General features: G+C 30.0%; 7 protein-coding genes across 26 annotated transcripts; 4 read left to right on the top strand and 3 right to left on the bottom strand.

Moving 5' to 3' along the window:
• Window positions 1-682: 682 nt before the first annotated feature.
• Window positions 683-6,846, top strand: LOC100872661 (uncharacterized). The gene is made up of 5 exons (XM_003696382.4): window positions 683-1,178; window positions 2,251-2,493; window positions 4,480-4,797; window positions 5,074-5,352; window positions 5,450-6,846. Exons 1-5 carry the CDS (start codon window positions 1,162-1,164, stop codon window positions 5,643-5,645), a joined length of 1,053 nt encoding a protein of 350 aa, XP_003696430.2. The 5' UTR covers window positions 683-1,161; the 3' UTR covers window positions 5,646-6,846.
• An 89-nt stretch (window positions 6,847-6,935) lies between these two features.
• Window positions 6,936-9,547, top strand: Ogg1 (8-oxoguanine DNA glycosylase). The gene is made up of 3 exons (XM_031918529.2): window positions 6,936-7,262; window positions 7,486-7,791; window positions 7,850-9,547. The coding sequence occupies exons 1-3, from the start codon at window positions 7,159-7,161 to the stop codon at window positions 8,430-8,432; spliced, it is 993 nt and encodes a 330-aa protein (XP_031774389.1). The 5' UTR covers window positions 6,936-7,158; the 3' UTR covers window positions 8,433-9,547.
• LOC100864612 (SPRY domain-containing SOCS box protein 3) lies at window positions 8,463-10,650 on the bottom strand. Of its 2 annotated transcripts, XM_086904643.1 has the most exons (7): window positions 10,548-10,650; window positions 10,135-10,197; window positions 9,942-10,044; window positions 9,585-9,775; window positions 9,222-9,450; window positions 8,929-9,156; window positions 8,463-8,810 (listed from the first exon to the last, which is right to left on the bottom strand). In XM_086904643.1, exons 3-7 carry the CDS (start codon window positions 10,030-10,032, stop codon window positions 8,653-8,655), a joined length of 897 nt encoding a protein of 298 aa, XP_086760769.1. In that variant the 5' UTR covers window positions 10,033-10,044; window positions 10,135-10,197; window positions 10,548-10,650; the 3' UTR covers window positions 8,463-8,652. The 2 variants fall into 2 exon arrangements, with proteins under 2 accessions (XP_086760769.1, XP_003696674.1); XM_003696626.4 differs by lacking the exon at window positions 10,548-10,650 and having other exon boundaries at window positions 10,135-10,470.
• COX5A (Cytochrome c oxidase subunit 5A) lies at window positions 10,529-12,224 on the top strand. Its single transcript, XM_003696631.4, has 2 exons — window positions 10,529-10,890; window positions 11,099-12,224. The coding sequence occupies exons 1-2, from the start codon at window positions 10,686-10,688 to the stop codon at window positions 11,350-11,352; spliced, it is 459 nt and encodes a 152-aa protein (XP_003696679.2). The 5' UTR covers window positions 10,529-10,685; the 3' UTR covers window positions 11,353-12,224.
• Window positions 11,719-20,884, bottom strand: ewg (DNA-binding protein Ewg). Of its 13 annotated transcripts, none has more exons than XM_012490652.3 (8): window positions 20,761-20,884; window positions 18,799-19,079; window positions 17,305-17,429; window positions 16,783-17,208; window positions 16,388-16,690; window positions 15,842-15,982; window positions 15,607-15,754; window positions 11,719-14,090 (listed from the first exon to the last, which is right to left on the bottom strand). In XM_012490652.3, the coding sequence occupies exons 2-8, from the start codon at window positions 18,974-18,976 to the stop codon at window positions 13,759-13,761; spliced, it is 1,653 nt and encodes a 550-aa protein (XP_012346106.1). In that variant the 5' UTR covers window positions 18,977-19,079; window positions 20,761-20,884; the 3' UTR covers window positions 11,719-13,758. The 13 variants fall into 13 exon arrangements, with proteins under 13 accessions (XP_012346106.1, XP_086760762.1, XP_012346108.1 ...); XM_086904636.1 differs by having other exon boundaries at window positions 16,490-16,690; XM_012490654.3 differs by having other exon boundaries at window positions 18,823-19,079.
• On the top strand, window positions 20,616-22,846 carry Coq7 (ubiquinone biosynthesis protein COQ7, mitochondrial). 6 transcript variants are annotated; one of them, XM_086904645.1, is made up of 4 exons: window positions 20,636-20,866; window positions 20,936-21,053; window positions 22,112-22,273; window positions 22,357-22,846. In XM_086904645.1, exons 3-4 carry the CDS (start codon window positions 22,117-22,119, stop codon window positions 22,785-22,787), a joined length of 588 nt encoding a protein of 195 aa, XP_086760771.1. In that variant the 5' UTR covers window positions 20,636-20,866; window positions 20,936-21,053; window positions 22,112-22,116; the 3' UTR covers window positions 22,788-22,846. The 6 variants fall into 6 exon arrangements, with proteins under 6 accessions (XP_086760774.1, XP_086760771.1, XP_086760772.1 ...); XM_012490659.3 differs by lacking the exon at window positions 20,636-20,866 and adding an exon at window positions 21,733-21,873; XM_086904647.1 differs by lacking the exon at window positions 20,636-20,866 and adding an exon at window positions 21,733-21,873 and having other exon boundaries at window positions 20,988-21,382.
• shf (WNT inhibitory factor 1) lies at window positions 21,241-25,942 on the bottom strand. 2 transcript variants are annotated; one of them, XM_003696625.4, is made up of 6 exons: window positions 24,981-25,942; window positions 24,208-24,450; window positions 23,955-24,098; window positions 22,931-23,083; window positions 21,956-22,051; window positions 21,241-21,888 (listed from the first exon to the last, which is right to left on the bottom strand). In XM_003696625.4, exons 1-6 carry the CDS (start codon window positions 25,132-25,134, stop codon window positions 21,662-21,664), a joined length of 1,017 nt encoding a protein of 338 aa, XP_003696673.1. In that variant the 5' UTR covers window positions 25,135-25,942; the 3' UTR covers window positions 21,241-21,661. The 2 variants fall into 2 exon arrangements, with proteins under 2 accessions (XP_003696673.1, XP_012346111.1); XM_012490657.3 differs by lacking the exon at window positions 23,955-24,098.
• Between the last annotated feature and the right edge of the window lie 441 nt (window positions 25,943-26,383).

Below are 26,383 nucleotides of genomic sequence, written 5' to 3'. Positions count from 1 at the left end.
CCCCTCTAACCTCGACTTGCCGATCTGACGTGACGTAAAGGTGATGAATGCACCGGCATTTAGCAAAGTCGCTCGCCGGCTTGCGAGAGTCGCCTAGACGATAGAAGGATCAGGGTGTAAAAAAGCAGCGACTACTACGGTTGGCGGAAGGACAAAGGAAAAGAAAGAGAAAGAGAAAGAGAAACGGAGGGGGAGGGGGGCGGGGGAGAGAGACGCGGGATCCAAAGACGGGGCTGGAAGGGGGCGGAGGGGAGAGAGAGGGAGGGGGAGAGAAAAGGGAAGAAAGAGGTGTGCGCGCGGAATTCAGAAGCGGAAAGGGGGATGGGGAAAAAAAGGAAAGGGGGATAGAAGAAGGAGGAAAAGAGAGAGAGAGGGAGGATAGGGTGAAAGAGTAAGAGAAAGAGAGCAGGGATTAGATCTCAGGGTGAGTGGGTAGGATTGGATTTGGCAGAGGCGGCTCCGTTGGTGGTAGAAGGTTGGCGGAGAAGGAGGAAAGGGGAAGTGGAGACTTTGGTTGGTGTCCGAGTGGTGGTGGGGTTGTGGATGGGGGAACGCACCGAGCCAAGGGAGAGTGTCGGAGAAGGAGAGACGTAAGTGACAGAATAGGTGGTGGTGTAGGTGAACTGGACAACCACCAGAACTCTCGCCAGTATTTAAGGGAGAGTCGCGAGCGTAGCGCGCCAGTTACTACGGCCGATTGCCTCCACGAGGTGTCCCCGAGATAACGCGAGTCAACGTGCACCGCGCTCGATTCTCGAAAGAAAAAGGGCGCGAAAACTCTTTGCCCACGTGGCTCGATTTTTCCCAAACGCTCGGCCTTTTTCCTTTTCTTTTTTTTTTTTCATTGTCTCTGCATTATCCGGCCCGCCTATCCTAACATTTTCGTTTTTTAAACTTTATTCGGTGGCGATAATGTAGCCAAGTTTTACTCTCTTACTTTTTTTCTCTTCGAAAGATTTCCGAATAATAATACAATTGTAATTGTCGAGAGGAGAAGTGTGATGATAGAAGAAGAAGGTGATTGAACCCGTGACAGCCATGAAGGAAACGCGTGCATACTTTGAGAAAATTTGTCGCAGTTCACGGAAGTGCACGATTTATGGAAGAATTTAAATCGTCTCATCGAGCAGTCTTTGCTACTTTCGCTCGAGGACCGTGCAGATGAGCGTGTTATCAAGGTAATCGTTACAGACATTCCTTCGTTATTCTGAAAGAATAATTCAGGTGTAAAGAAAATAAGGACTCGTTTCGTTTTAACAGATTATAAATTATCCGTCTGGAAAGGAAAAATTATCGAACGTGTTAATATATTAAAATATTTTCACGTTATATATTCACGGGCTATTTTTATCCCCTTCTTATGCTCGAGAAAAAGTATCGCTTTTTTTCTTTTTCTTTTTTTTTTTTTTTCTTATTTGCAGAGGTTTGCAAATTTCTAAGGAAAAAAAAAAAAAAAAAAAAGGAAAATAAACCGTCTCGAAATACATATGGCAAACGGCTATAATGTAGCGTTAATTACGTAAGAGCCGAGATATAAAGGCGCGGCTTCTTTTTATCCGATGAAAAGAAGATGATTAAGCCTCCGATGGCAAAGTGCCAAACAGTTCTCCGCGAACGATGAAAAGAAAACGATAGGATCACGGGTGGTGGTGGTGGTATCGGGCCGGCGGCTTGTCAAAGCCATGGCGCTTTAATTTCTTTAAATCGGAGCAGAACGCCAGAAATTGATATCCCCCGTTACACTGTTCATCGATCCAACCAATTCCCTTTACAACCTGTCTCTTATTGAATTTACCAATAGATAAAACGAAACGGAGAAGAGAAGAGAATTACTTATCATTACCAATTATCAATCTCTTCCAAAAACGCTTCGTCGAGTTTTTTTACTCGTACAAAGGAATTTCGCTTTCGAAGCAAAAAAAAAAAAAAAAAAGAAACTCGGAGGAGCTCGAATTTCGTTTTGCAAATCGGTGGTTGCAAAAAAGAAATTTAAAGAATTTATTCGTTGAAATTTGCAAATTTATGAGAAATTAATTTAATTTAAGCCTATTAATTAATAATAACAGTTATGAAAAATTAGCCAGCCGGACTGTACTCGAAAAAAGAAAAAAAAAAGGATCTGATTGGCCTGAAGAAGAAGAGAATGTAACGCGAAACTTGCTCGAGCGAGGAAATAAAAGAATAGAAATAAAATTCAATTTGCTACCAGGCGGATCGTTTAACGAGGCAATAAATATCGCGTGTGTCCAGGGGAAGAAGGCGAATCGTTGGGATCCGGTACCCGATGCTGCCGGCATTGGGGCTGCTCCTGGTGTTGACGGACGCCGGAGCTGTTCACCAACAGTCGAACCTTCTCCTATCCTACACGAACGCGTCGTTTGGGGCCACGTCTGATCGCGGTATTTCAATCACCAGGGTTCTGCAGGACGGGGAACTCGAACGTGTGATCCGGTTGCCTGGAATTTGCGCCAAGGAGACCATCGTCAATTGGGGGTAAATCTTTCTCTTCTTTCGCGAGAAGAGACGATCGCTTCACCGTTAATATTAGCCTAGGCTTTTGTAACTGATATTTTTGGAAAGTCTTTTTTCTATCTATCTCCCTCTTTATAAACGACAAGTTTTCGAGGATATATTTAAAATTCTTCTTCTTCTTCTTCTTCTTCTTCTTCTTCTTCTTCTTCTTCTTACAAGATTCTTCCTTCTTGTTATTTTTTCTCTTTTCTTTTTTTCTTCTATCAAACATCGATCCATGAATATTTATTTATTATATATATCATAGAATTCGATAATGCCATTTAAATTTTAATATTAAAACAGCGAGGATTCGTGAACTAGTTCTTTGTTTACTCAAAACTTGCTCAACTCATCGCTTACACGCGATTGAAGAAAATTTTAAATATTCTCCTCGATTGTTTCGATTGTTTTTTTCGATCGACGTTGGAGCAACATCGTGCGAGTCCTCTTTACCCTGAAATAACATTTCCTTCGGTTAGGAGAGCGAATCTCCTCGAGAGAGAGAGGGAGAGAAAAAGAGCGCATCCCTTGACTCGCAACCCTCTCCGGCTGGAGACGTAGGAATCGGTGTTAGACGAAGATGAAAACAATGCCTCCTTTCATTATTGCCGATACGCGTGGGAGCCACGAGACTGGCCACGTATGCGTATTTAACTTCGGCTCACTGTCTCAATACCACGTCGTTTTTACATCGGCTAACCGATACCGGCCATTCGTTTCCTGGACGCGTCCTCGTCAGCCGGAAAGCTCATAGAATTACAGCACCGCCGTGCTAAATCGAGTTGTTCGCTGTCTTCTTTCTTTTTTTTTTTTTTAAAAAGTGACTCGCACGTGCCACTCCCCTTTTTTCTTTCGAGAAACGCGAATTCTTTCGGCTCGAAAAATTCTTGTAAAGAAGAATTTGATCTGAAACTCGATAATATTTTCAATCGTCAAAAATTATATCTTTCGTCACGTTTGATTATTATAAAGAAAGGAGACAATTATGCTGAATTATCAGCAGCACAGGATCATCGTTAAATATATCGCTATAAATTTTCGGATCGAAAAACAATTTATCGCATTCAGCCGTGGACAGTGACCGCTAAGCCAGGCGAGGCCTTAAGCCGAAAAGCGGCAAGTTAAGTAAGCAAGGATTAGGCGGAGGCAGGAGACCGAACATCGAGAACACGGCCCCCGGTTGCTGGCCTCGGACCAGCGGTTGTAACTCATCTGCGGATGCTCTCACGAGGATATCAGGGAATTCCACGACCGCGAAACGTCACCTTGCACTTAAATCGGTGAAAGCTCTTTTGCTGTAACGAGAAAAGCACGCGGCTTGCCATGTTCTCATGATTCAAACCCCGTTTCTGAAACCATCCATTTTTCAACGCGAGAACGAAATCTTCTTCCTCTTCTTCTTCTTCTTCTTCTTCTTCTTCTTCTTCTTCTTCGACGGATATATTTAAGGAAGGAGAAAAAGTTCAAAGTTTATTCCATCCACTGATTGCTTTTTGTTCGTTTCGAGACGAGGTATATAATATAATGAAATAAAAATAACATATGACTGGAACGGATAATCGTAAATTAACATTTCGGATGAACGCGTCGAGGATAATTAAACGTTGTTATCGAGGGAGGGGACCTCAGTTAGCGAATTTAACGACTGTCCAAGATATTTATCGATGCAACGAAAAGAAGGCGGAGGGAGGAGCATCAATCATAGGTGAGGGTTAATCACGAGGAAGAATCGTGCGACGCGTGCGTGCAGTCAATCTAGCGTGAATTAAACGCGCGTACGATAATAGCCATTTCGAATCAAGGATACATCCGTCCTTTTGCAGTTCGTCGTCGATCCTAAAAAAAAAAAAAAAAAAAAAAAAAATAAAACTAATTGACCAAATAGCGTATCAAAAAAAAAAAAAAAATAATAAACCACTTGAGAATTGTTGTTTTTTTAAAGAAAAATAAATATTTCTCCGATAGATACACGGACGTAGCATTGAGACAAGTGTGGATACAGAAGACGGGCAGAAAATTGCAATTGATATACGAGGGTGGCACGTTGACCGACTGCATGGACGACATACTCACAGATAGCGATGAGAGATCTTGTACGTCGCATTTGGACGACGATTATGACGACGAGATATCCGTGGAATTGTTCGAGGTGGACGGCCAGGAGGATGCATCGAGGATCCCCCAGGATCTGTCCTGGCTCTCCTCCGTGTCCAACTTACGTCATCGATGCACCCACGTAAGGAACAGGGCGCGAAATCAATTGATTTCTCAGCATCGGCGAAGGTATAAAAATCTGTGATGAACAAGAGAGAGCTTAGATATAGGATAAAATGAAATCTTATGTGATATTGTTTCGATAATTATTATTAAAAGATATAACGAAAATCTTTTATTTTAAGCAAGAATGGAGCTATTTTCTTAAACTTAACTTATTTTTATAACTATTTTTTATTTTTAAATTTTTAAATTTATGAATATTAACTAACTAGAAGATCTAACTATTTACGAAATAAAAATAAAATGAAACGTTGGTATAATTTTGATTTTTATATAACGCAGGAAATATTCAAAGCTTTTAAATGGAACGAATAGCGGCCACCGTCAGAGACGAGGTAAAAGCCGTTCGCGAAGAGACTTGTTGATGATCCCAGGAACACAATGGTGCGGCCGTGGTCATCGGGCCACGAAATATACGAACTTAGGCGGTTTTGGCACAGCAGATGCTTGCTGTCGAAGACACGACACGGCGTGTCCCTTTTTCATCCCGGCTTTCGAGACACGCTACGGTTTCTTCAATTGGGGTATTTCAAGCATGATGCATTGTGCCTGTGATGAACGGTATTGAACATCGATTGCATTTAAACATTATCCGTTAAAAAATCTGAATAGAAATCAAAGGTATCATTTTTCTTTTTTTTTTTTACCATATTTATAGATTTCGAACGTGTTTGAAGATGGCGGGCACAGCATCGGCAAATTTTATCGGCAAGATTTTCTTTGATGTTTTAAGAACGAAATGTTTCATATTGAAACCACAAAAGGTTTGTACGAAATGGTCCTGGACGGGCAAATGCCAGCATTATGAATATCGAAAACAGGCTCATGTTCGCGATAATGTTCCTTATCATTAAAATGGAAAAGTAGCGGGTATGTTTGGGGATATTCTTTTTCTAGAAATGTCAATACCAATTCTCAGGGATGTAATAATTTATCGAAAGTGTTCGACCATGACTTGAAGGGATGCAGGACAGCAGATCAAAGATAAAAACAATCATCCTCTTTAACCGTTTAACTACATGAATGACAATACATAGTGATCACGATAGAAAATTTAAGCATTATATTAAACAGATTTGAAACAATTTAATATATTTCTCGCAATTTTTCTCAAATAATGTTGAGTTAATTTTGATTTGCAATAAAAAAATAAATTCAAATATCTGAAATATCCCAAATAACAATCATAAATCTGATATGTAATAAAAATTTATAATAGAAATTTTCAATTTTTGATTTTTCAAGATCAAATTCTCTTTAAATGTAAAAAATAATAATAATAAAAAAAAAAAAAACGATAAATGAAATCGAGAAATGAAATCGTTTGAAATAGACAGGGTATCATTTCTATTATCTATATCTATATGCTAACTATGTAGTCTTTATTGTTCTCAAAGATGCCAAATAAATTATTCTGTAGATAAATCATAATAAAAATGTACATATATTACGAATAGCATAATTTTTAAAGCATGAAAAATCTAGAAAAATTGAATGCATTAAAAAATAGTTTAATAGTTTATTAAACTATTGTTATTAAAAATGATAGTTAAAAAATTTGGAAGATCTATTTCTTTAAAATCGTTGAATTATATAGTTAGAAATCTGAACAATAAATTATTAATTTATTTTTATTTTAATTCCTCTACGATATATCTCTATGATAATATTAATTTTATGTTATTTATGCATGTATTTAATATATTTATGTACATGAACGAAGCATGCTTTTGAATAATAATAATAATGTATAAAAATGTTGAAAAAAATTCGAGATTATAACTATCCAATAGTATTTAAATATTCAAATATGCTACTTAAATAAAATATATCAAAATAAATCATATTAAATAAATATAAATTAAATACACGATATGTCTTCATATTGTATAAATGAAAATAATTCATATACATCATAAAGCGTCAAAATACTTAATAATAACTATATAATTGTAAATATGTATAATAGGAAAACAATATTATATCATCTTTAATAAAGAATACATTACATTGTAAGAATAATTACAATAAAATCTTATGAAGAATTATAAAATATATTGTTGAATATATTATTATTTTTATTTTTTTTCTGTATTTTGAAATTTTCATTCAATTATTTCATTTGAATTTAGATAGAACTTTTACTTTGGCGCGTTATTACATACACGTGTTTCCGTTAGCCAACTTGCCAAAAATGCGCAGTTTTTTATATCTATAAAAAAATGAATGCATATATATTTAAAATTTAATTTTGTGAATAATTAAAATTTTTTTGTATCGTTAAAAATTTTACTACTTAATATAAAGTATTGTGCATTAGTAGAAAAAATTAAAGTCAATTCATTAAGAAGTATAAGACAATTAAAAATGAAAATGTATGAAAATGAAGTAAGAATAAAACATGGTGAAATCGTTTGCCCATCATCAGAATTAGATTTAGGTGCCACTTTGAAAAGCGGTCAAAGTTTTAGGTGAATTTTTTATAATATTGTGATATCCTTTAAGATATATACATAACCAACCTTTCTTTAATATTTGTAGTTTTTTATTTATAGTTTTAATATTTGTTGTTTTTTTGCAAATTTTTAAATAAAAATATTTTTTTCTACAAATAAAATGTTTTATGATATAAACATATTATATGTTTTTTTTCTTATTTATACATATTATTCATAAAATAATTATATTGTATAGATGGTTTTGTCATAACAATGGATATCGAGGAGTATTTGATGGATGTGTTTGGACTCTTATGCAAAATGATACACATTTGTCCTACATTGTACAAGGTCCATTAATAGATTCTAAAAACTATGATGAGATTTTATCTGAATACTTCAGATTGAATGAATGTTTAACAGATCTATGCAAAAAATGGTCCGCAATAGATCAACATTTTAAAAAATCCTTAAATAAAATAAGCGGTGTTAGAATATTAAATCAGAATGTTATTGAAAATGTTTTTTCTTTTATATGTAGTTCAAATAATAACATTCAAAGGTATGTATAAAAAAATATTTTAGTTTATTAATTTTATTTATTACCTTCTTTATTTTAGAATATCAAGAATGGTAGAAAAATTATGTACATTGTTTGGTGAAAAAATTTGTTCAGTTGAGGGCAAAAATTATTATAATTTTCCATCTATTGAAGCATTAGCAAGTAAAGACATTGAAAATATATTAAAAATGGAAAAATTTGGATATCGTGCAAGATACATAGCAAATGCAGCAAAATGTTTAATTGAACTTGGTGGAAAAGAATGGTTATTAAATTTGCACAAAAAAAATAATGTATCATATATTCAAGCTAGAAAACAATTAATTACTCTTCCTGGGATTGGTCCAAAGGTTGCAGATTGTATATGTTTGATGTCATTAGGCCATTTAGAGTCTATTCCTGTAGATACTCATATCTTTCAAATAGCTAGAACAAATTATTTACCTCATTTAAAACAATATAAAACTGTTACTCCAAAAATTCATGAAGAAGTTAGTAATTATTTGCGTGAATTATGGGGTCCTTTAGCTGGTTGGGCTCAAGCTCTTGTTTTTTGTGCAAAAATTAATGATATTGTTACTACTACCACATCAAATTATAAACATAAAAATAATACAAATAGTAAATCATTTCATCGTTAGAATTTGAAAAATCTTAAAAAATAATGTACATTTATTATACAACAATAGATTTATTATTTAAATTAATATTATATTTACTTAATAATCTTTCTTAATTTTTATATTACATCATATATTTAGAAAAATGTACAAAATCATGTAAAAAATTTAATTCTAATTTTTCTTTCATTCAAATATTTACAATATTATTATCTAATAATTATATAAGATTTATAAGATTTTATAAACTATTTAAGTCATGTTCAAAAGAATAATCATTATGGGTACATTTTTTCTTCTTTTTTTGACTCATACCCACTAATGCAAAATCAAAGTCATCTAGAATCATATAATCTGTTTGAAATTCTAATTCATCTTTCTCATTTTCATCATCGCTATCTGAAAAAAAGCAATATATATATATATATATGTATTTATATTATATATATATATACATTATATAGTATGAATTATTTATAAATAATATATTTTTCTATAAATAAAATCAACAGCTTACTTGAATCAGTTTTTAATATATCAGCAAAAATACTTTGAGTAAGATATCGTAATCCAGGAAACATAGATGATAAATATTCTCTATGTGATGATTTTAATACAGATAAGCAAGTTACTTGTAAAGACACTGGTACAGAACAACTATAAGTCAATCTCATTTTACTTTGCGCAGCTGTGGAACATACCATAGGATACAATATAAAATCTCTTAATCCAGTAAAAGCAATACCTAAATAAAGAAATTCATTATAAGAAAAAAATGTAAAGTGCTAATAATTATAACATCAAATTTACCTAATGATTTTCTATTAAGGAAAAATTCCAAAGTGCCTCTCCAAGTATCCAAGTATATACCCACTAAACTGCCTTGTCCAAAACAAGGGCCATATTTACGTTTTTCACCACCATGTTGTATGTATCCTTGATAAGAAAAACCAAAAGACTCTCTGTCAATCCCAAGAAATGAGCAGAAAATATGTTTTGTATTATTTAAATCCACCTTATTTGTTCCAACTCCAACCATCTAAAAATATTTCATTATTAATAAAAAATAAAAATATATATTCATAATATTTATAATATATATATGAAAAAAATAAATATATATTTTACGTTAATAATATACATGTATTATTAATTCCCATTGAAAACACTTACAATATCTGTTCCATAAACAGGTGTGAGCATTTTAATTTCCCAATAATGATATCTTCCTTTTTCTAATATTTTATTACCTCTTACAGCTGCTGTGCCATAACTATATCCATTGTGAAATTTAACTTCTAAATCATTTTTTGATAAAATTATAGTATATGTAGCATTTTCTTTATCCCATGCCCATTCATGTACTAAATATATAAATAAATTATAATTTAAAGAATAATATTTATATGAAGTTTAATATAATAGTAATATTCTTAAAAAAATTAGATTCAAATTAAAGAGTTGTTAACTTGTTTTCAAATAAAAGAGAAAAAAAATTTTAATATTATTTTAAATATTTCTTTATATTACCATCATTTTCTCCACAACTACAATCTTGCGAATTACAATTGCAAAACTTTGCATACTGACCCAAGGATAGAGGATCGTATTCGAAATTCATAATTCTAAAATTCTAAAATTAAATATTTTTATTATTAATTATTCTTTCACAAATTAAATTATTACGATATAAATATATAATATTATAGTCTGATTTACTTACAGTTGACCCTGATCTTTAACTGCTGAAAAGTTATTTGTATACATCTATATTATTTGTATACATCTATATATAAGACATAGCAAACCATGTTTCTATATATATATATATATATATATATACATGTACGTAATATATCATAATATTATAATCATAAATTTATAAATTTTTAATTTAATTTATAATTAAAAAAATAATAATAATGTTAAATAATTATACAATTTTCTTTCATATTTTTTAAAATTTTATCTAGTTATTTTTTCAAAACTTAACATAATTTAAAAAATAATTTAATAACAAATTATATGTTTATTTTATTAAAATTAATATCTAAGAATTAAATATGCAAAACATAAAAACGATAAAAAAATATTTTATATATAATAATTGAAAAATTAAAAATTATAGTAATTTACTAGTTCAATAGCTTAGACTAAATTGGTAGAAATGTTAAAATTATTCAAAGCAAATTTCCGTCTTCTATTGAAGTTACGCAAGCAGTAGTCGTACGCTCTTATCAGGTTTTTTGAATTTTCAATAAAATTTTATAAAAAATGTTACGCTTTGTAGGAAAACAAATAAATAACACCGTAAGAAATTCTTTAATTCCATATGATACGGTTATAAGACAAAATATTCGTGCTTCACATGATGGACCGCAAGAAACTGAAGAAGAATTTAACAAACAGTATGTGACCTATCTGAATCGTACAAATCTTGATCATTGGGAATTTCGTCAAGCTATGAATAAATTAGCGGGTTAGTAATTATGTAATCATATTTCTTTTTACGATCTATTATTCTTTGATAATTTGAGTTATCTTTTAAATAATTTAAATCGAACAGTGACGTTCTATTTTAAAAAATTTTTTCGAATAGCTTTTGTTTTCTTATTTATTTAAATAATTAATTGAAACAGCTAATATTGTAACAATCCATATAATAATAATGAAAATTGTTTTTTCAGCTATGGATCTTGTACCTGATCCAAGTATTATATGTGCAGCATTAAGGGCTTGCAGACGATTAAATGATTTTGCTCTTGCTATCAGGATTTTGGAGATGGTAAAGGATAAATGTGGATCTAAGATTAAAGAAATTTATCCTTACATATTACAAGAAATCAAACCTACTTTAGATGAATTAGGTATTAATACACCAGAAGAACTTGGTTATGATAAACCTGAATTAGCACTTCAATCAATTGATGATATACATTAATTGAGTTATTTACTTAAATTTGATAAACATAGTATCTATGCATAGAGGTGCTTCATGTTAGACCTTTTCATAAAAATAGACAAATAGTCAAATAAACAAAAAGTCACTTTTCGAATTAGAATAAAACAATATTTGTTGTTGATAATATTTATCATGTTATATCATATTTGAAGTATATTTATGAATTGGAAAATTATATAAAAATATATAATACCTATATATTGTTTTTAAGATTATTGAAATTAACAAAACAAAATGATATGTATATTATATTTTAATTTCTATTGGTTTCTTATGTTATTTCTAAATTTTTAATATTTTTCAAATTTTTCTTTTTTCATTCTTTTTACATCAAAAGTAACCAAAGCAGAAAGGTGACACAACAATGATATATGTACAAATTACATTTTAAGACACAATGATAAAGTCATGTACACATACATCTATAATTATCTAAAATGGTATTACATTTTTTTGAAATGACATTAAACATAATTTATGTTCTGTATGATTTGTCATAAACAAGAACAAAAAAATACAACATGGTCTTACATGGGAGTATCAATATATTACATTTTGTATGTAATGGCCATAGTTTTAAAAAACAATATAACAATTAATATCTAGTCATTGTGATTTGTTCTACTGATAATTATTAAATTTATCTATTTTCTTCTATAATGTTATAAAAACCTTCTTCTTTTTTGGTATTGTTCATATTTGGTGTCAAGGGCAGTTTGTTGTTTCAATGTTACGACTCTGCTCCTGACATACATATTTTTAAAGAGAACAGTGTACTATATACCTACAGGAACTTCATTTATAATAAAAACACATGTACTAAAAGTTATTAATTAAACAAGTATCACAAATTTGTTATTAGAATTATCTGAAAATTATATGCATATATTATGACACACACACACACTGTACTAAAAAATATAAAAATGTAAGCAAAATTATTAAAATAACACAAATTAATTTTCAAAAGTCAGTCACACGTCCTTGCAAAACTGGAAACCGCAACATTGAAACAAGATTGCATTAATGAAAAAAAAATAATATTCTTCCTAACATTAAATGTATTGTATAAAAGTGAGTTGGCATTTAAATGCATGAAAATGTTTCGATCCTTTTTTTCATTAATAACAAAAATAAATACATTTTAGATTACCTGAAAATAAAATAAAGAACAATACATGATTCTTTATTCTTACATTCTGTATATTATTAAAGTATATTATACAGAATGGAAATGAAAAAATTTTCATTTTGAGAATGATATAGTGTTCTTTATAATATCACTTAAAAATAATTTCCTAATATAACATAGTATACATACATTAAAAGTAATTATATTTTGTGGGTGTGCATTGAGACTTCAAATCCATATGTCTTATTTTTCAAAAAATTATCTCTTATAGCCTATTTGTACCCGTCAGAAATGCTTAATTTTTTTTTTTTCATTTATCACTACTATCGATTATTAATGTATATTAATATGTATCGTAATATGTCTCTATCGCCAAAAAATTACTCGTTTTTATATTTCAATTTATCATAAAAATAGGCTACATTACTATTTTTTTAATTTAATAGCCAAATTTGATTTTAACTCAAACATTAGATTGGAATCCTGATATCATGAAATGTCGATTATTTTCCATTGAATTTTAAAGATTTTTCAGATATATTAAATTTTTCTATAAACATTTTTCAAACTTTATATAAATTATAGTTTATTTTTTATTTGAGAAAATTATCTATCATTTTTGAATTTAACGAATTTCTTTATCTTCAATAAAAATTATTTTTAGATTATTAATTTGATAAAATTAAATTGCATAATTTTTTAATAATTATTTTTTTCATAAATAATTTAAAACAAATTTTAATTTCTTTGGTATATCGATCATTCTTAAAGACCCGACATTAAGACTAGACGAAAATATTTGTATCCGTGTTTGCTTATTGGAAATATTAAATATCCAGACCGCGGATACTATCATTATAAATATATCGATGAAACTTGCATATTCAACGGCTTTTTTTTCATCGAACGCAGTACTTTCTAAAAATTAGTACTATCTTTGAGAAATTGAATTACAAGTGATATTTCTAAGTGTCTACAATGAATCTTGAATACAAATATGATTACATTCAAGTCTCATGAATCATCAAACATTCAATCATTTTCACTCTCCAAACATATTCGCTATTCATTATTGTTTCTCAACAAGAGGACACACTACACAATGATTCAGAAAAGACACAATCATTTTCCTTAATATTAATAACACATATCATTTCTAATACTCTCACTCTTTCTCTCATGAACACCACTAATGTGCACCTGTCGCATTTTGGTGTTAACATAAAAGCTTTATATTAACTATGTAAAACGCTTTATTCTGGACTAGAGACGGTTTGTTGTTGTTGACTATCTTCGTCTTTTACAACTTCGGCTTGCATAGCCTTCGTAAGAACATTAGCATCTTTTAATGATATCACTTGAAGAACTTGGTGTTCACCTGCAGCGTTTATCATTGTCATAGGATGCCCTTGAATAGTGACAGCTTCAATGCTAGTTTCTCCATTTCCGGGCTCAACCTTTGGGACTTGAACCATTGGTGTGACTACTTGCATTGTACCATCACTTTGAATATTGGCAACCATAGTTTGATACATACTAGCAGATACTGGTACTGTTATTACTCCTGAGACGGAAACAGGATAGCCTGAAACAAAGAAGCAACTTTTCCTGTGTTCTGCCCCTGACCAGGCATTTCTTTGTATAGCAAACTGGAAAGTAAAAAGTAAAATTTAATTTAAAAAGCACGTATCCGTATATATCCATTAATGTGATCAATAACAATTATAGTAATTTTTATTTCAAAAATATAATTTTGTATTAATTTTTTCGGATTTGTGCATTGATATTACCAGTTTACAATACAGTTTTAGGTTTAAAAAACTACACAAATTTTCTTAAAATTTAAATAATAATTGAAATTATATTGTTTTTCATAGAAAGCTAACAAAAAAAATTTTTAAATTAATAGGGTGTGCTAAAGAAAAGTAGATATACTTACTCTATAATTTATATACATTTAATTTATTTGTTAAAAATGAATATTTTGTTTCTATATTCAGTGTTATCTTTTTTTTTGGCACACCCTTTTAACATAATATCATTAATGTGCACATATTTTCGTCTACGCTTCAGAAAAAATAAGGCATTAATAAAAAGCAACAGATGTTTAAGCCATTCTATAAAATCAAATTGGATAAGCATAAATTATATAAATACAAATTTTTATATTCAAAATAATTTATTGGTTCAAATAAATTAAAAAATAGCAATGAGTAGCTTAAACAAAGGCTGCTAAATACAACTATAAAATAATAAAAAACATCAACAAAAAATACTCTATGTACAGCAGTTTTATTTGTCTTTGTTTTAATTAAAGTAAATAACCAATTTTTGATAATAATGGTAAGTAGTGATTGTAAAACAGGGACAGGTTCTTTTTCTGATCTTGAAATACTTTCATTTATTTTATCGTTAAATTTAAAATCTTAAGAATCCATGAACTGAATTGTATTTATATTTGTTTATAATATAACTTTTTAGAATATTAAAAAAATTTAATTTTTTTATCAAAGGAGTCTGAATTATACATGCAATATTTCAATATACAAATGTATTCTTTTTTAAAATATATACGTAAAAAAAAAAAAAATATGTACATGCCATATACATATGAATTTAATTTTATCGATCTCCTACTAAACAAATTTGCATTTAATCATCTCAAAGAGAGAATAGTCTAAGAAGTCTATGAACATATACAAAACGACACAATATTGAAAACAATTTTTATATGCTATGGATTTAATTTTTCGACATGCGATATTTTTATAATATGAATTAATTATAAAAATCAACAATTATTGTGTGTTTTGATTTGCTCTTTTTAACTTGTTACATATATCATGGATTCTTAAAGAAAAAAATTAAAATAAAGCTGTGCATAGCTCCGAGTGAAATTGCATATGTACAGTACCAAAAAAGAATAACTAATCGATATTCTACTTTCGTTGTACAAAATAGTAGAACACGTAGGTATTTTTCTTGAATGGAGCGTAGCAGACAGCATGCAAAACAACAAAGGATCCTGGGCCAGTAAAAAATTCACTGTTCAAGTAGCTCCTGGCCGGCGACGGTGCAGAGCCTATAGAAAACTGTTTTACCGTGTCCGTCTTCTCCTGTGAGAATGATTTGACCATCTTGACCTAATGTTGCTTCTGTAACACTGTTTAGGTCGACAGCAACGCTAGTACCTTCCGCACTGCCTGCTACTTCAGCAAGTGCTTGAACTTCCCCTTGACTTGTATGAATCTTTAAGTAAAAAATTCATTTATTTTTACAATTTTTTTTAAATTAGAGAAAAAAATATATTTATGATATGCGATAATATATACTTACGGTAGCAACACCTTGAACTTGTGCTGTTGTACCATCTGGTAACGTAATTATTGGGTTACTAGGATCAACTTGAATAATTGATACGGTACCATCAGGATTTGTTATTGTTTGTAAAACTGCCGTAGGATATTGGGCTGTCATCTAGAACAATAAATAAAATATAAATTATGATAATTAAATTATAAATTTTTTTCATATTTCAAAAAACAAAATATGATATAATTGAAAAAATTACAAAAAATTTTACATATATAACAAAATAAAATTTGTTTTAAATTATGATAATAATGATTATATAAAAATAAATATAGATCAAACTCAAATAAGGGAAACCAAACACATGAACATAAATGCAAGTCACGTGTAAAGAAATTTCAAATTCTAATTTTTTTCTATATAAAATCAGAATTTAAAGAAACATCATGATCTCACAATGTATCATCAAAATTTAAATTTGATTAATTTGTATTTAATAATTCAACTTTTTTGATCATGTTGTTTCGCTTAATTTTTTTTTTTTTTTTTTTGTACTCTATCCACTCCCACCTGAGTGGCAGTGGCAAGAGCTGTAGGAGACGCGGCAATGATCTGTGCTGGCGAAGAGTTTCCCTTAGATGAATCCGTGCTGCTGAGGCGAACAACTCCCACCGTCTGCTGTTGTTGTTGCGATTGTCCACCTTGTCCTTGACTGGATGAATGCGATGGATGCGATGAGGAATGAGGAGTTGATTGTTGTATCAGTACATTTGATTTATCATCTTCTTCACTGAATGCAGGTAGAAGATCTTCTCTTCCATGAAATTTATAACAGTTTATTACAATTTGTCTTAATGCATGTGTCCAAGAAATCTAAAAAAAAAATATTAAAATAAAGATTAATAGCTTAGAAAATTTTTCAAAATATAAAATAAATATTTGAAGATTTTTAAATATTTATAAACCTTTTGTTTTTCATCTTCAGATCTTGCATCCATGCGTACATTTGCCCAAGGAAGTTCTTTTGGCCACCATGGTGGTCGTGTACTATCTCTTCCCCAACCAGGTTTACCTCTGCCTGTAGAATACTTTAACATTAATGGGATGAATGCTCTAAGTTGAGCTTGTGTCATTTTTTCCACAGGTGTTGGTATGCCATCTATTATAAGAGGTGGTAATTCATATAAAGATGGATCGTCTTGTACTGGTGGTGGAGCTTGTTGTGCAAGCGCACTTTCAAGTTCTTCCATTATAACATTTCTTAAATTTTTTACTACATCTTCTAACGGTTTTGCTCCAAATACTTTATAACTACTGTTTGGCTTTCCTGGAGTAGCTACTAATACTACTGCTTGTTGTCCAACTCGCGTTGCAAACTCATCTATAGTTTGCTGTAAATATATACATATATATGTATATATGTAAAAGTATATAAATGATAAGATTAAATAAAATAAATTTTAACATATATTATAACATATACTTACTCTGAGTTTTCTTAAAAGTCTGTTTTGCTGTCTCTTTCTAATGCTAGGATTTGTTTCAAAACTATGAGGTCGTTTCCTTTTTTTTGCTGAGACAATGGCAGCAGCTGCAGCTACGCCAACAGGGCCTAAATTATTTTTATAAATTATTAACTATACGTTTTCTAATTTTATAATCCCACACCAAATAAAAAATGTCAGTAAAATATTAGTATTAAAATTTCAATTTCTATAATATATATTTTCAAAATTTTTATTATATATTTCAAAATATTTATTAATGTTTAAAACTTTTTTATTATATGTACATTTAGTTGTATTTAAATATGTTACTGACATGTTATATAAATATATATCTTTAGTTCATTCAAAACATAAAAGATGCAAAAGCAGTAATGATATGAAACGTGCTTGATATTCAAGAATATATTATGTCTAATAATAATAAATTAAATTTATAGTTATAATATAAAATTAAAAATTATACATTTTATATATATAAAATTTGTAAATAAATAATATATTCTTGAATTTTTTTTTAAATAGAGTGATAATGAACATCTACAAAATCTATTACATTTTTCTATAACATTTAAGTAATAAACATAACAAAATAAATTTATTGCACAAAAATAAACACAAATTTGCAAGAAAAATCTTGAACAACATGTAAGCTATGATATTTTAATAAAAACAACACAAAAGAATGGCACATGAATAATCTTGAATATGCAAATGAAAATGAAATATAAAACATATAATTAAAATGTATATAAAAAAACAGTGTTTCCATATATATAAAATATTAAAAATAGAAAGCAAATAATATATTACAGCACACAAACAATGTAAAATGCATTCAATAATAATGTGTTTTATTAATGGATTTTTAATTTAATATAAATATATTTGTAATAATTTAAGGAATGAAATTAAAATGATAAAAAAAAAAAAAATGTTGCATTGTCATGACATGAATATAAAAAGAAACCTATTTGTTTACTTTTAAAAATGATATAATAATATATAAATAACTGTTAATTATAATAAGATTCCTAAAAATCTTCTTATTTATATTTAAATTTTATATTTAATAGTTACCAGATTAGATGTATCATTAGCAGGTAGTATTTACTTCTATTTTTCTGTCAATAAATCAAGATAACTTCAATTCTGAATATTTTCTAATTAATATAACTATTATAAAGTTGCAAAATATAATACCTTCATTATTTGTGTTTTCAAAAATATGAATAATGATATATAAATTAATTTATATAAAATCAGAATTATATTATATATATATTATTGATATTAATTACAAACTAAAATATATCAACAATTTCTAAAATTTAATTTATGAAGTTTTTTACTTATCTATGAGAATCAATCATTTAACATTATTGGTGCACCCAGTATGTTACTTTTCTTTTGTAAATGAAAATGATTAGAATATAAATAACTCAAAAGGTGAAAAAGCAAAAAAATGGAAATCACCATTAGCGTGTTTGATTTGCCAACCTGCAGCGGCGAGCTGGGCCGTCACATCATCATCCATGGCAGCAGTCATAAGATCACCTTCCTCATATGTTTCAGATCCACTACTTGGCTCTTCATCATCATCATCTGAGATTCTGTCCATTGTGCCAGACTCTGCACTGGGCAGAGAAACCATCTTCTTGTCTTCGTCACCCGTTTTGTCTTTAGTTATATTGCAATGCCCCGTAGAAACAAATGCCAATCTTTGATTTTTGATTTTTCTTCTACATCACCTTGTCCTAAATTAGAAAGAGCAAGTTTATATAAAAAATGAAAGATATAAAATAATAAATATGTTCTTGTAAATAACATAAATAACATAACATAAATTTTACAAAACAAAATTGTTTTAAATGAACTTTATATATTATATACTCTAAATTTAATTTTACATAAAAAAATGACTTATAATGTTTTTTATTTATATTATTTATTATATATGAGAAACTATTTGTTATCTATTTGTTATTTATAAGAAAAAATTTTAATGTAAAAATAAAAATAAAATATTTTATTAAAATATATTTAAAATATTCACACATAATAAGACACATATAAAAGACAATATATAAAACAATTATATATATGTAAAAATATAAATTTTATAATAAAACAGAAAAGAAAAATTGTATATTAAATATTTTTTAAAAATCAAATAAACAATGGCAATATTTATACAGCAATATTTGAAAAATATATACATAGAAAAAAGACATGAATGCTATTCTATATCTATATGAACTATAAAAAACTGAAGTATTATAATCTCATTATGCATAAATACTAAATATTCTTTTGTATAATCATTTTTATAGGGTAAATTATGATATGAAACATACTGCATGATAAAGATAAAGTAGAGTAGATAAGAATCCAGAATGATGATACTATATATAGGCTGAATTTTAAAAACATAAACAACGAGTTTTAGACGAAAGCATTTCCCGCGCATAAATTTGGGATTCCCACGCATGATGAAACGCAAGATATTCGCGATAGGAAAAACAACTTCGTGAAAATGAAAAACGCGGAAAATCGTAACGTGAACGTCGTCGTCGTCGCCGTGATCTGTGCATGAATACGAGATATTCGTGAAGCGTGATTGAAGCGTAGTGACCCAGTATTAAACTCGGCATGACAGCGAGTAAGAGATATTTGTAAGATGAATTTGACAGGCGACAGGTGACAGACGACAGACGGCGGACGGCCAGTTAAGAAGGCTGGTAAGAGCGTGGCTTGGCAAAGCGTGACGAGATGAGAACAGAGAGAGAAGATGCGCCAAGCCGCGCACACGGCGCGTTTATTTGGTGATACTTGGGGGGGCAATGAAAATGCGCAGGGCACACGCAAAAGAGACCACCTCCGGGGCCGCAAAGCTCATGACCGCGGTACCGCGGAGCCATGGAGCAGGCCCAGTGAAAATCGCGAGTTGCGTACGCACCTTGTGTGTCCCGTGAGTGGTCACCCGATCAGGGAGGGCTCAGGGTTTCGCGTCTGCGGGGAGGCCGCCGTCGGCTACGCTCTCTCACCACGCCCTACGCTCGCGTCTCGCGGTCATCTCGCCACCCGTGTCAAACGCTCACCCGCACAGCACCACCACCGTGAGGCTAGCACGCGACCTTCTATCTCACCGCTCGTAACTCGCGTGTACGTCGCGCCACGCCACAACACGCACAACAGCCGCCATAGACACCATGGCCAGTTTCGCCAGCAGGCGTATCGATCGGCTACGCGGCTCTCCATCTCCACCACAACAAACGCGGCAGCGAGGCGGCCATTTTGAGCGAGCCTGCGCGGTGCACTCCAAGCAGACGATGCGAAATTGCCCTTATTTTGCGAATGCGCAACATCCGCGCATCGCCCGGGCCCTCAACGATCACTTACGTGCTAATAACGCACCGATATCTCTTCGGCACTCACCGATTTCCCGTGAAAATCTGCAAATAGATACCAGCGACCACGGAAACACGAACACCATATACATGTATACGAGTCTGGAATAACGTGATTGGATAGTGCTTCTGGGGTACGCGTTATGGCGTCTATCTGATGTACGTTCTTATTGGGTCCTGAAACACGTGACTCTTGTTCTCAGCGTCCCTGGAGTGATGTTGCTGAGTTTCAGTCTAACCTAACTTGTATACCTGAAACAGGTAGAAGCAATCGTTCTTCACGTTGTTTTGACGTTTTCTATTTGAACGACTGCAGAATTGGTATGCAATTTTTTTGTATCATATAAATTTGAATAGCAATATTTTTTTTTATTAGTAATATTTGTATCTTTTATTATCTTTTCAAAAAGAGAAATTATTATAAATAATTGAAATTTAAAACTTTTACTTTAAATGTCAAAATAATTTAAAGTGAAATATAATTTTATAAAATCAACATAAAAGAATATTAATTATAAGAGAGAAAATATATTTTGTATATATATTCTTTACAATCATTACATAAATCTAACAATATAAAAGTATATTATTTAAAAATAATATTTAATAGTATAAAATGTTGTAAAGCAGCTTTACATATCACATCTGGGGTAGGGTAAATTACTAACTAAATATTAGTTTAGTGGTATTAACCAATTGGATTTTAAAATTATTGTTATTTAATTTATAAAACAATCATAAAATTAGCGATTCATCATTTTTTATCTAAAAAAAATATAATATAATATAAAAATTAAATGCGAGGTTTAAAGTGAAATGAATGAACATCATGTAAATAGAATTCAAAGTTATAAGACATTAAATAAGAAATTTTTATGTTAATCCAATTGGTTATAAATAATACCATCAGTGGAAAATTGCTTCTACTTTCAAGCCCATGGCTTATTTTTATTGCACAACTTTCCAAACCAACCAGGTTCACAAAGACATGTATTATCAGGTTGACAAGTCCCATTTCTGCATGCTCTTGTGCACGCTGAACGTTGTGGAGATCGTCTACCAATTTCACAATGATCACCTTTAAAACCAGCAGGACATCTACATACATTATTCCCTTTGCATTTTCCTCCATTTAAACAGGGTATTACACACTTTGCTAAAAAAAAATATATATATTCATTATAAATAATATTTAAATTCCAACTATTATTATTTTTACTTACAAAATTCACAATGTAATCCAAAATAACCTTTTGGACATTCACAAGTATCTTTCTGTACACATTTTCCTCCATTTAAACATTTTTCTGCACATATACCTAAAATTAATGTTTTAATTAAAAAAAAAAAAAAAATCAAAAATATCTTAAATTTTATAGAAAAAATGCTGCATCTCAGACAATATGGGATTCGATTGGCTAGTACATCAACAATTTCAGGAACAACTAAACCAGGAAAATTATTAGACTCAATTATAAGAGTAGATCATGCTGGAGAATTAGGAGCAGATAGAATATATGCTGGACAAATGGCTGTTTTAGGTATAAATATAGTATAAATATATCAAAATATTATTTTTTTTGTTTGGAAATAAATTTAAGTTCAATGTAGATACATAAGATAGGTAGAACTTCTGTTGGCCCAACTATTCAACATATGTGGGATCAAGAGAAAAAACATCGTGCAAAATTTGAAGAATTAATTACAAAATATCGTGTAAGACCCACTGTCTTAATACCTATTTGGAATGTTGCTGGATTTATTCTTGGTGCTGGTACAGCACTTATGGGAGAGAAAGCAGCTATGGCTTGCACTGTAGCTGTTGAAACAGTGATTACAGAGCATTATAATGATCAATTGCGCGCATTAGTAGAAAATGAGGAAAAAGTAGATGAAGAAATTTTAGAAACAATTAAAAAATTCCGTGATGAAGAACAAGAACATCATGACACAGGTATAGAACATGGTGCAGAACAAGCTCCATTTTATCAAGCTTTAACAAATATTATTAAATTTGGCTGTAAAACTGCTATATCAATATCTAAAGTTATATGATATTATTATAATATGAAAATGTTATATTAATAATAATAAACTAATTACATTATAAAAAATTAGTTTAATTTTAATGGAATAAAATAATATCTACTTTATACATATATGTATGTATATATATATATATATATCTTTTAAAGTACCTCCTTCACAGTATGGTCCTTGAAATCCTGGTGGACATGAACAAACACCAGGTGCTGTACAATTACCACCATTCATACAGTTTGGATAACACAATGCCTTCTTACAATGAGGTGGACCTAAATATCCATCTGGACAAGGTCCAGGATTAGGTTCTGCAATAAAAAATATTGCATATAAAAAAAATTTATTTTCATGATATTAATATTAAATAGAAAATTTGAATAGAATAAGTGTGATTTTAAATGTATTTTTTAATACATTTGTATCCATGCATGATATTCTCAAATGAAATTAATTTAAATATTTTTGAATATATCAATCAAGTACTGCATGCATCAATTCTTTCGCATAAATATATTTCCATAAATATTTTCCATTTTATTTTCGATAAAAATTAGAAACAAACATCGTTTATTGTTATATCAGAAAGAAATACAAAAAGCATTCAGTTATTACTATCACATAAATTTTATCAGATAAGCTTAATAATTGCATTTAAATAGAGTTTTAGTAGATAATTAAGATAGATTTTTATAAATAAAAATTTCATGAATATCATAGAAGCAAAACAGTTTTATTTTTACTTCTATAGTTTTATTCAATTGATTAAAATAATTAATAATCGATTAAATTAATAGGTTAAATTAATCGATTATAGATCTATGAGATAAAACTATATAAAATTATATAGAGAGTCTATTTTCTCGTTTAAAAATATTATATATAGTCAAAATTTCTCATAAAATATTTTTTTATATTAAGTTATAAAAGTATGTTTCATATATCATTTTTATTTAAATAGAAAAATAATTGAAATTTTCTTAATTATTAATTAATTTAAAGCGTTAATTTAAATCTTTGTTATAAAAACATTTTTTTTCTCTATTTTTATATAAATAAAAATGTTCATAGAACTAATTTTGATTGTTTCTAACTGAAGCATGCAGTATATTAAGCGATTAATTATTGCTGATAAAGAATTATATGTGAGTTTTCGTTCGTGGGCGCGATTGACGCACTCACCGCGCACGGTGCATTCTTTTCTCAGGTTAAGACGAAGGGGTGTCCCATTTAAAGGTTTCCCCTTACGTGTCTCAATCATCAGACCGATGCCCAATTGCGCAATGCCCGAATTATTACCGGAACAGGGTAATAAGACGCTAAATTCTGTGATAATGAATTATGTAACTTGTTAAATTTATGAATTTTTTGTTAATCGATAAAATTTATTAATTAACTAAAATGATTACGTTGATAAATAAAACATATAAATTACCCTTAGGTCTTTTAGGTACTCTTCCTTGCGTTTTGATTGTAATATATGGAGTTTTCAGAATTGTTTCGTCGAAAGATTTTAATCGATAAAAATTATAATAATATTTTTTTACACCCGATTTCCATGTAAAATTCACATATGTTACTTCACTCGGAATAATTGGAAGTTTACTTTCGAATTCTGGATCCAATAGATAAGGTAAGACTCTACCTTCCGTAATTGCAAATATTTCCATTTCAACTCCTAAATGAAACAGAAAAAAAATCGATCATAATTTTATTATGATTTATTCATCCAAAAGTATTATGATAAAAATAAAAGTATATATGAATTATTATTAAAATTAATATATTAAATTTATTTATATATTAGACATAAAAACTAATGAATTTTTCTAACATGAAATGTAAAAATAACATAAAAAATAAAATTTTTTATCAAAAAATCAGATTAAAAAATTAATTTTTTAATTAAAAAATCATAAAAATTATTATAAAAAATATTATAATGATAATAAAAATAATGATAGTTCTACCTATATTTCATATTAGAATTTATATTAGATAGATTTATATTAGAATCTATATTAGATAAATATGAAATAAATTCTTTAAAAAAAATATATGAGTTTCAAATACTTAAGATTAAAAATTAAATAAAACATAATATAAAAAAAGAATGAAAAAAGGATGAAAATAAAAAAAGAATACATAACTGAATATAAGTGGATGTCCGTGGCACGATAGTACCGGTATACATATATAATAACTTACCGCTGAACATTTTGATCTGTTGCTGATCGATCCAGAGAGAAATGTCACCGGTTGGTTTGTGTCCATTGCCAGAACGATGGTGATGCCTTGCGGCCGCCGTGTCCAGAAGCAGAGCGATAGCCGCCGAGGCCAGGGCGGCTGCGGCCCACTGCATAATTAACGACGTGCCGCCAGGTGTTGCACGGTTTATGACTAGCCCCCTTGTGGCTACGTAAATCTATCCCTCTCTATAGTTCTGTTCCACTTGTTTGTGTGTGAATCACCACTTGTGATTCGATGTGCAGGTCGATGGAACACGCCACAATTTGATGCGTGAAATTCAGGATTTCACGGCGAGACTTGAGATGAACAAGCACGTTCTCACGCACGCAATCTAATGAGCTGACACAACCAGAGACCAATGTGAAGCTTCAGTGGGGATCAACTCTCGCGATCGAGAAAACGACCGACCGGTTGACCGACGACCAATTTCGCCGATGCTTCACCGCTGCTTTCTGACTCTGTCGATAACGCAACCATACGATCACGTAATGTTAAGACAACAAGACATGTATTCACACGTGCGTACGGACCGCGTCTCTGCGGCAAACTGACTGACTGACTGACTGACTCAATGAGAAAAGGCCTACAGCAGCCCGTGTTCTTGCCGAGACCGCGAGCAAGATCTCTATCTCTTAAGGGGTCTCGATATATTTGGGGATAAGGGTGCGTGCACAACGATTCGCAGACAATATTGACTGTTGAAAGTTGATCATTAATGATAACATGATTCCCATTCTTTTTTTTTTTCAATTTTTGCTATAATTTGTATTTGGTATAATTATTTAATATTTTAATTAATATTTTGGTAAATTTGAAATATTTTAAAAATTATTATTATTATAAAATCCAAGTATTTATATAAAACATTCTGATAATATAAATTTGATTATTTGAATGAAATAAAAATTATATGGTTTAAAAAAAAATTGAAGTATAATAATTCTCTAAAAATCGAAGTTGCAAATTTAAATATACATTCATTCGAACATTTAGTCATAATTGCGAGTAATCGATTTTAGGAATGCTTATGTTATATATGATTGGCAAATCATCACTATCGATCCATCGATTATTAAAGATAAAAAGAATTCATTTAGATTCAATCATTTGCATAAGAACATCCTGGTAAGTTTATGAATGATTTTATTAAAGACAAACATATTTTTTTTTAAAATAAACATCTGCTATTTATCTGGTAAATCAGAGATAGTTCGTAGACATATTTTACGTTCTACCAACCTATACCAATCTTCTTGGGACTCGAATATCGTCTACACGGATATATGGAAATCAGAATTCGGATTAGCAAATAAGGTGAAAAGAAATGGGTGGAAGGAACCAGTTTTTAAACGTCTTTGGTC

Source organism: Apis florea, unplaced genomic scaffold (assembly GCF_048593485.1).
Source record: "Apis florea isolate Af1SG1 unplaced genomic scaffold, ASM4859348v1 contig_2350_pilon, whole genome shotgun sequence".
Lineage (NCBI taxonomy): Eukaryota > Metazoa > Arthropoda > Insecta > Hymenoptera > Apidae > Apis > Apis florea.
Note: the sequence above shows the minus strand (reverse complement) of the source record. Positions and strands in the feature narration are given on the sequence as shown.

Coding starts and splice junctions, on each gene's coding strand:
- LOC100872661 (XM_003696382.4), top strand. Junction 4,798..5,073: donor ATTTCTCAGCATCGGCGAAG/GTATAAAAATCT, acceptor TATATAACGCAG/GAAATATTCAAAGCTTTTAA. Junction 5,353..5,449: donor CATTGTGCCTGTGATGAACG/GTATTGAACATC, acceptor CCATATTTATAG/ATTTCGAACGTGTTTGAAGA.
- Ogg1 (XM_031918529.2), top strand. CDS start 7,159: ATGAAAATGTATGAAAATGAAGTAAGAATAAAACATGGTGAAATCGTT. Junction 7,263..7,485: donor AAAAGCGGTCAAAGTTTTAG/GTGAATTTTTTA, acceptor TATATTGTATAG/ATGGTTTTGTCATAACAATG. Junction 7,792..7,849: donor TCAAATAATAACATTCAAAG/GTATGTATAAAA, acceptor TCTTTATTTTAG/AATATCAAGAATGGTAGAAA.
- LOC100864612 (XM_086904643.1), bottom strand. CDS start 10,032: ATGAATTTCGAATACGATCCTCTATCCTTGGGTCAGTATGCAAAGTTT. Junction 9,776..9,941: donor TAGTTGTGGAGAAAATGATG/GTAATATAAAGA, acceptor TTATATATTTAG/TACATGAATGGGCATGGGAT. Junction 8,811..8,928: donor TATATTAAAAACTGATTCAA/GTAAGCTGTTGA, acceptor GCTTTTTTTCAG/ATAGCGATGATGAAAATGAG.
- COX5A (XM_003696631.4), top strand. CDS start 10,686: ATGTTACGCTTTGTAGGAAAACAAATAAATAACACCGTAAGAAATTCT. Junction 10,891..11,098: donor AGCTATGAATAAATTAGCGG/GTTAGTAATTAT, acceptor TTGTTTTTTCAG/CTATGGATCTTGTACCTGAT.
- ewg (XM_012490652.3), bottom strand. CDS start 18,976: ATGGTTTCTCTGCCCAGTGCAGAGTCTGGCACAATGGACAGAATCTCA. Junction 17,430..18,798: donor GCAAATCAAACACGCTAATG/GTGATTTCCATT, acceptor AAAATAATTTAG/GCCCTGTTGGCGTAGCTGCA. Junction 16,691..16,782: donor CTGAAGATGAAAAACAAAAG/GTTTATAAATAT, acceptor TTTTTTTTTTAG/ATTTCTTGGACACATGCATT.
- Coq7 (XM_086904648.1), top strand. CDS start 22,117: ATGCTGCATCTCAGACAATATGGGATTCGATTGGCTAGTACATCAACA. Junction 22,274..22,356: donor TGGACAAATGGCTGTTTTAG/GTATAAATATAG, acceptor TACATAAGATAG/GTAGAACTTCTGTTGGCCCA.
- shf (XM_003696625.4), bottom strand. CDS start 25,134: ATGCAGTGGGCCGCAGCCGCCCTGGCCTCGGCGGCTATCGCTCTGCTT. Junction 24,451..24,980: donor ACAGATCAAAATGTTCAGCG/GTAAGTTATTAT, acceptor TGTTTCATTTAG/GAGTTGAAATGGAAATATTT. Junction 21,889..21,955: donor TGGATTACATTGTGAATTTT/GTAAGTAAAAAT, acceptor ATTTTTTTTTAG/CAAAGTGTGTAATACCCTGT.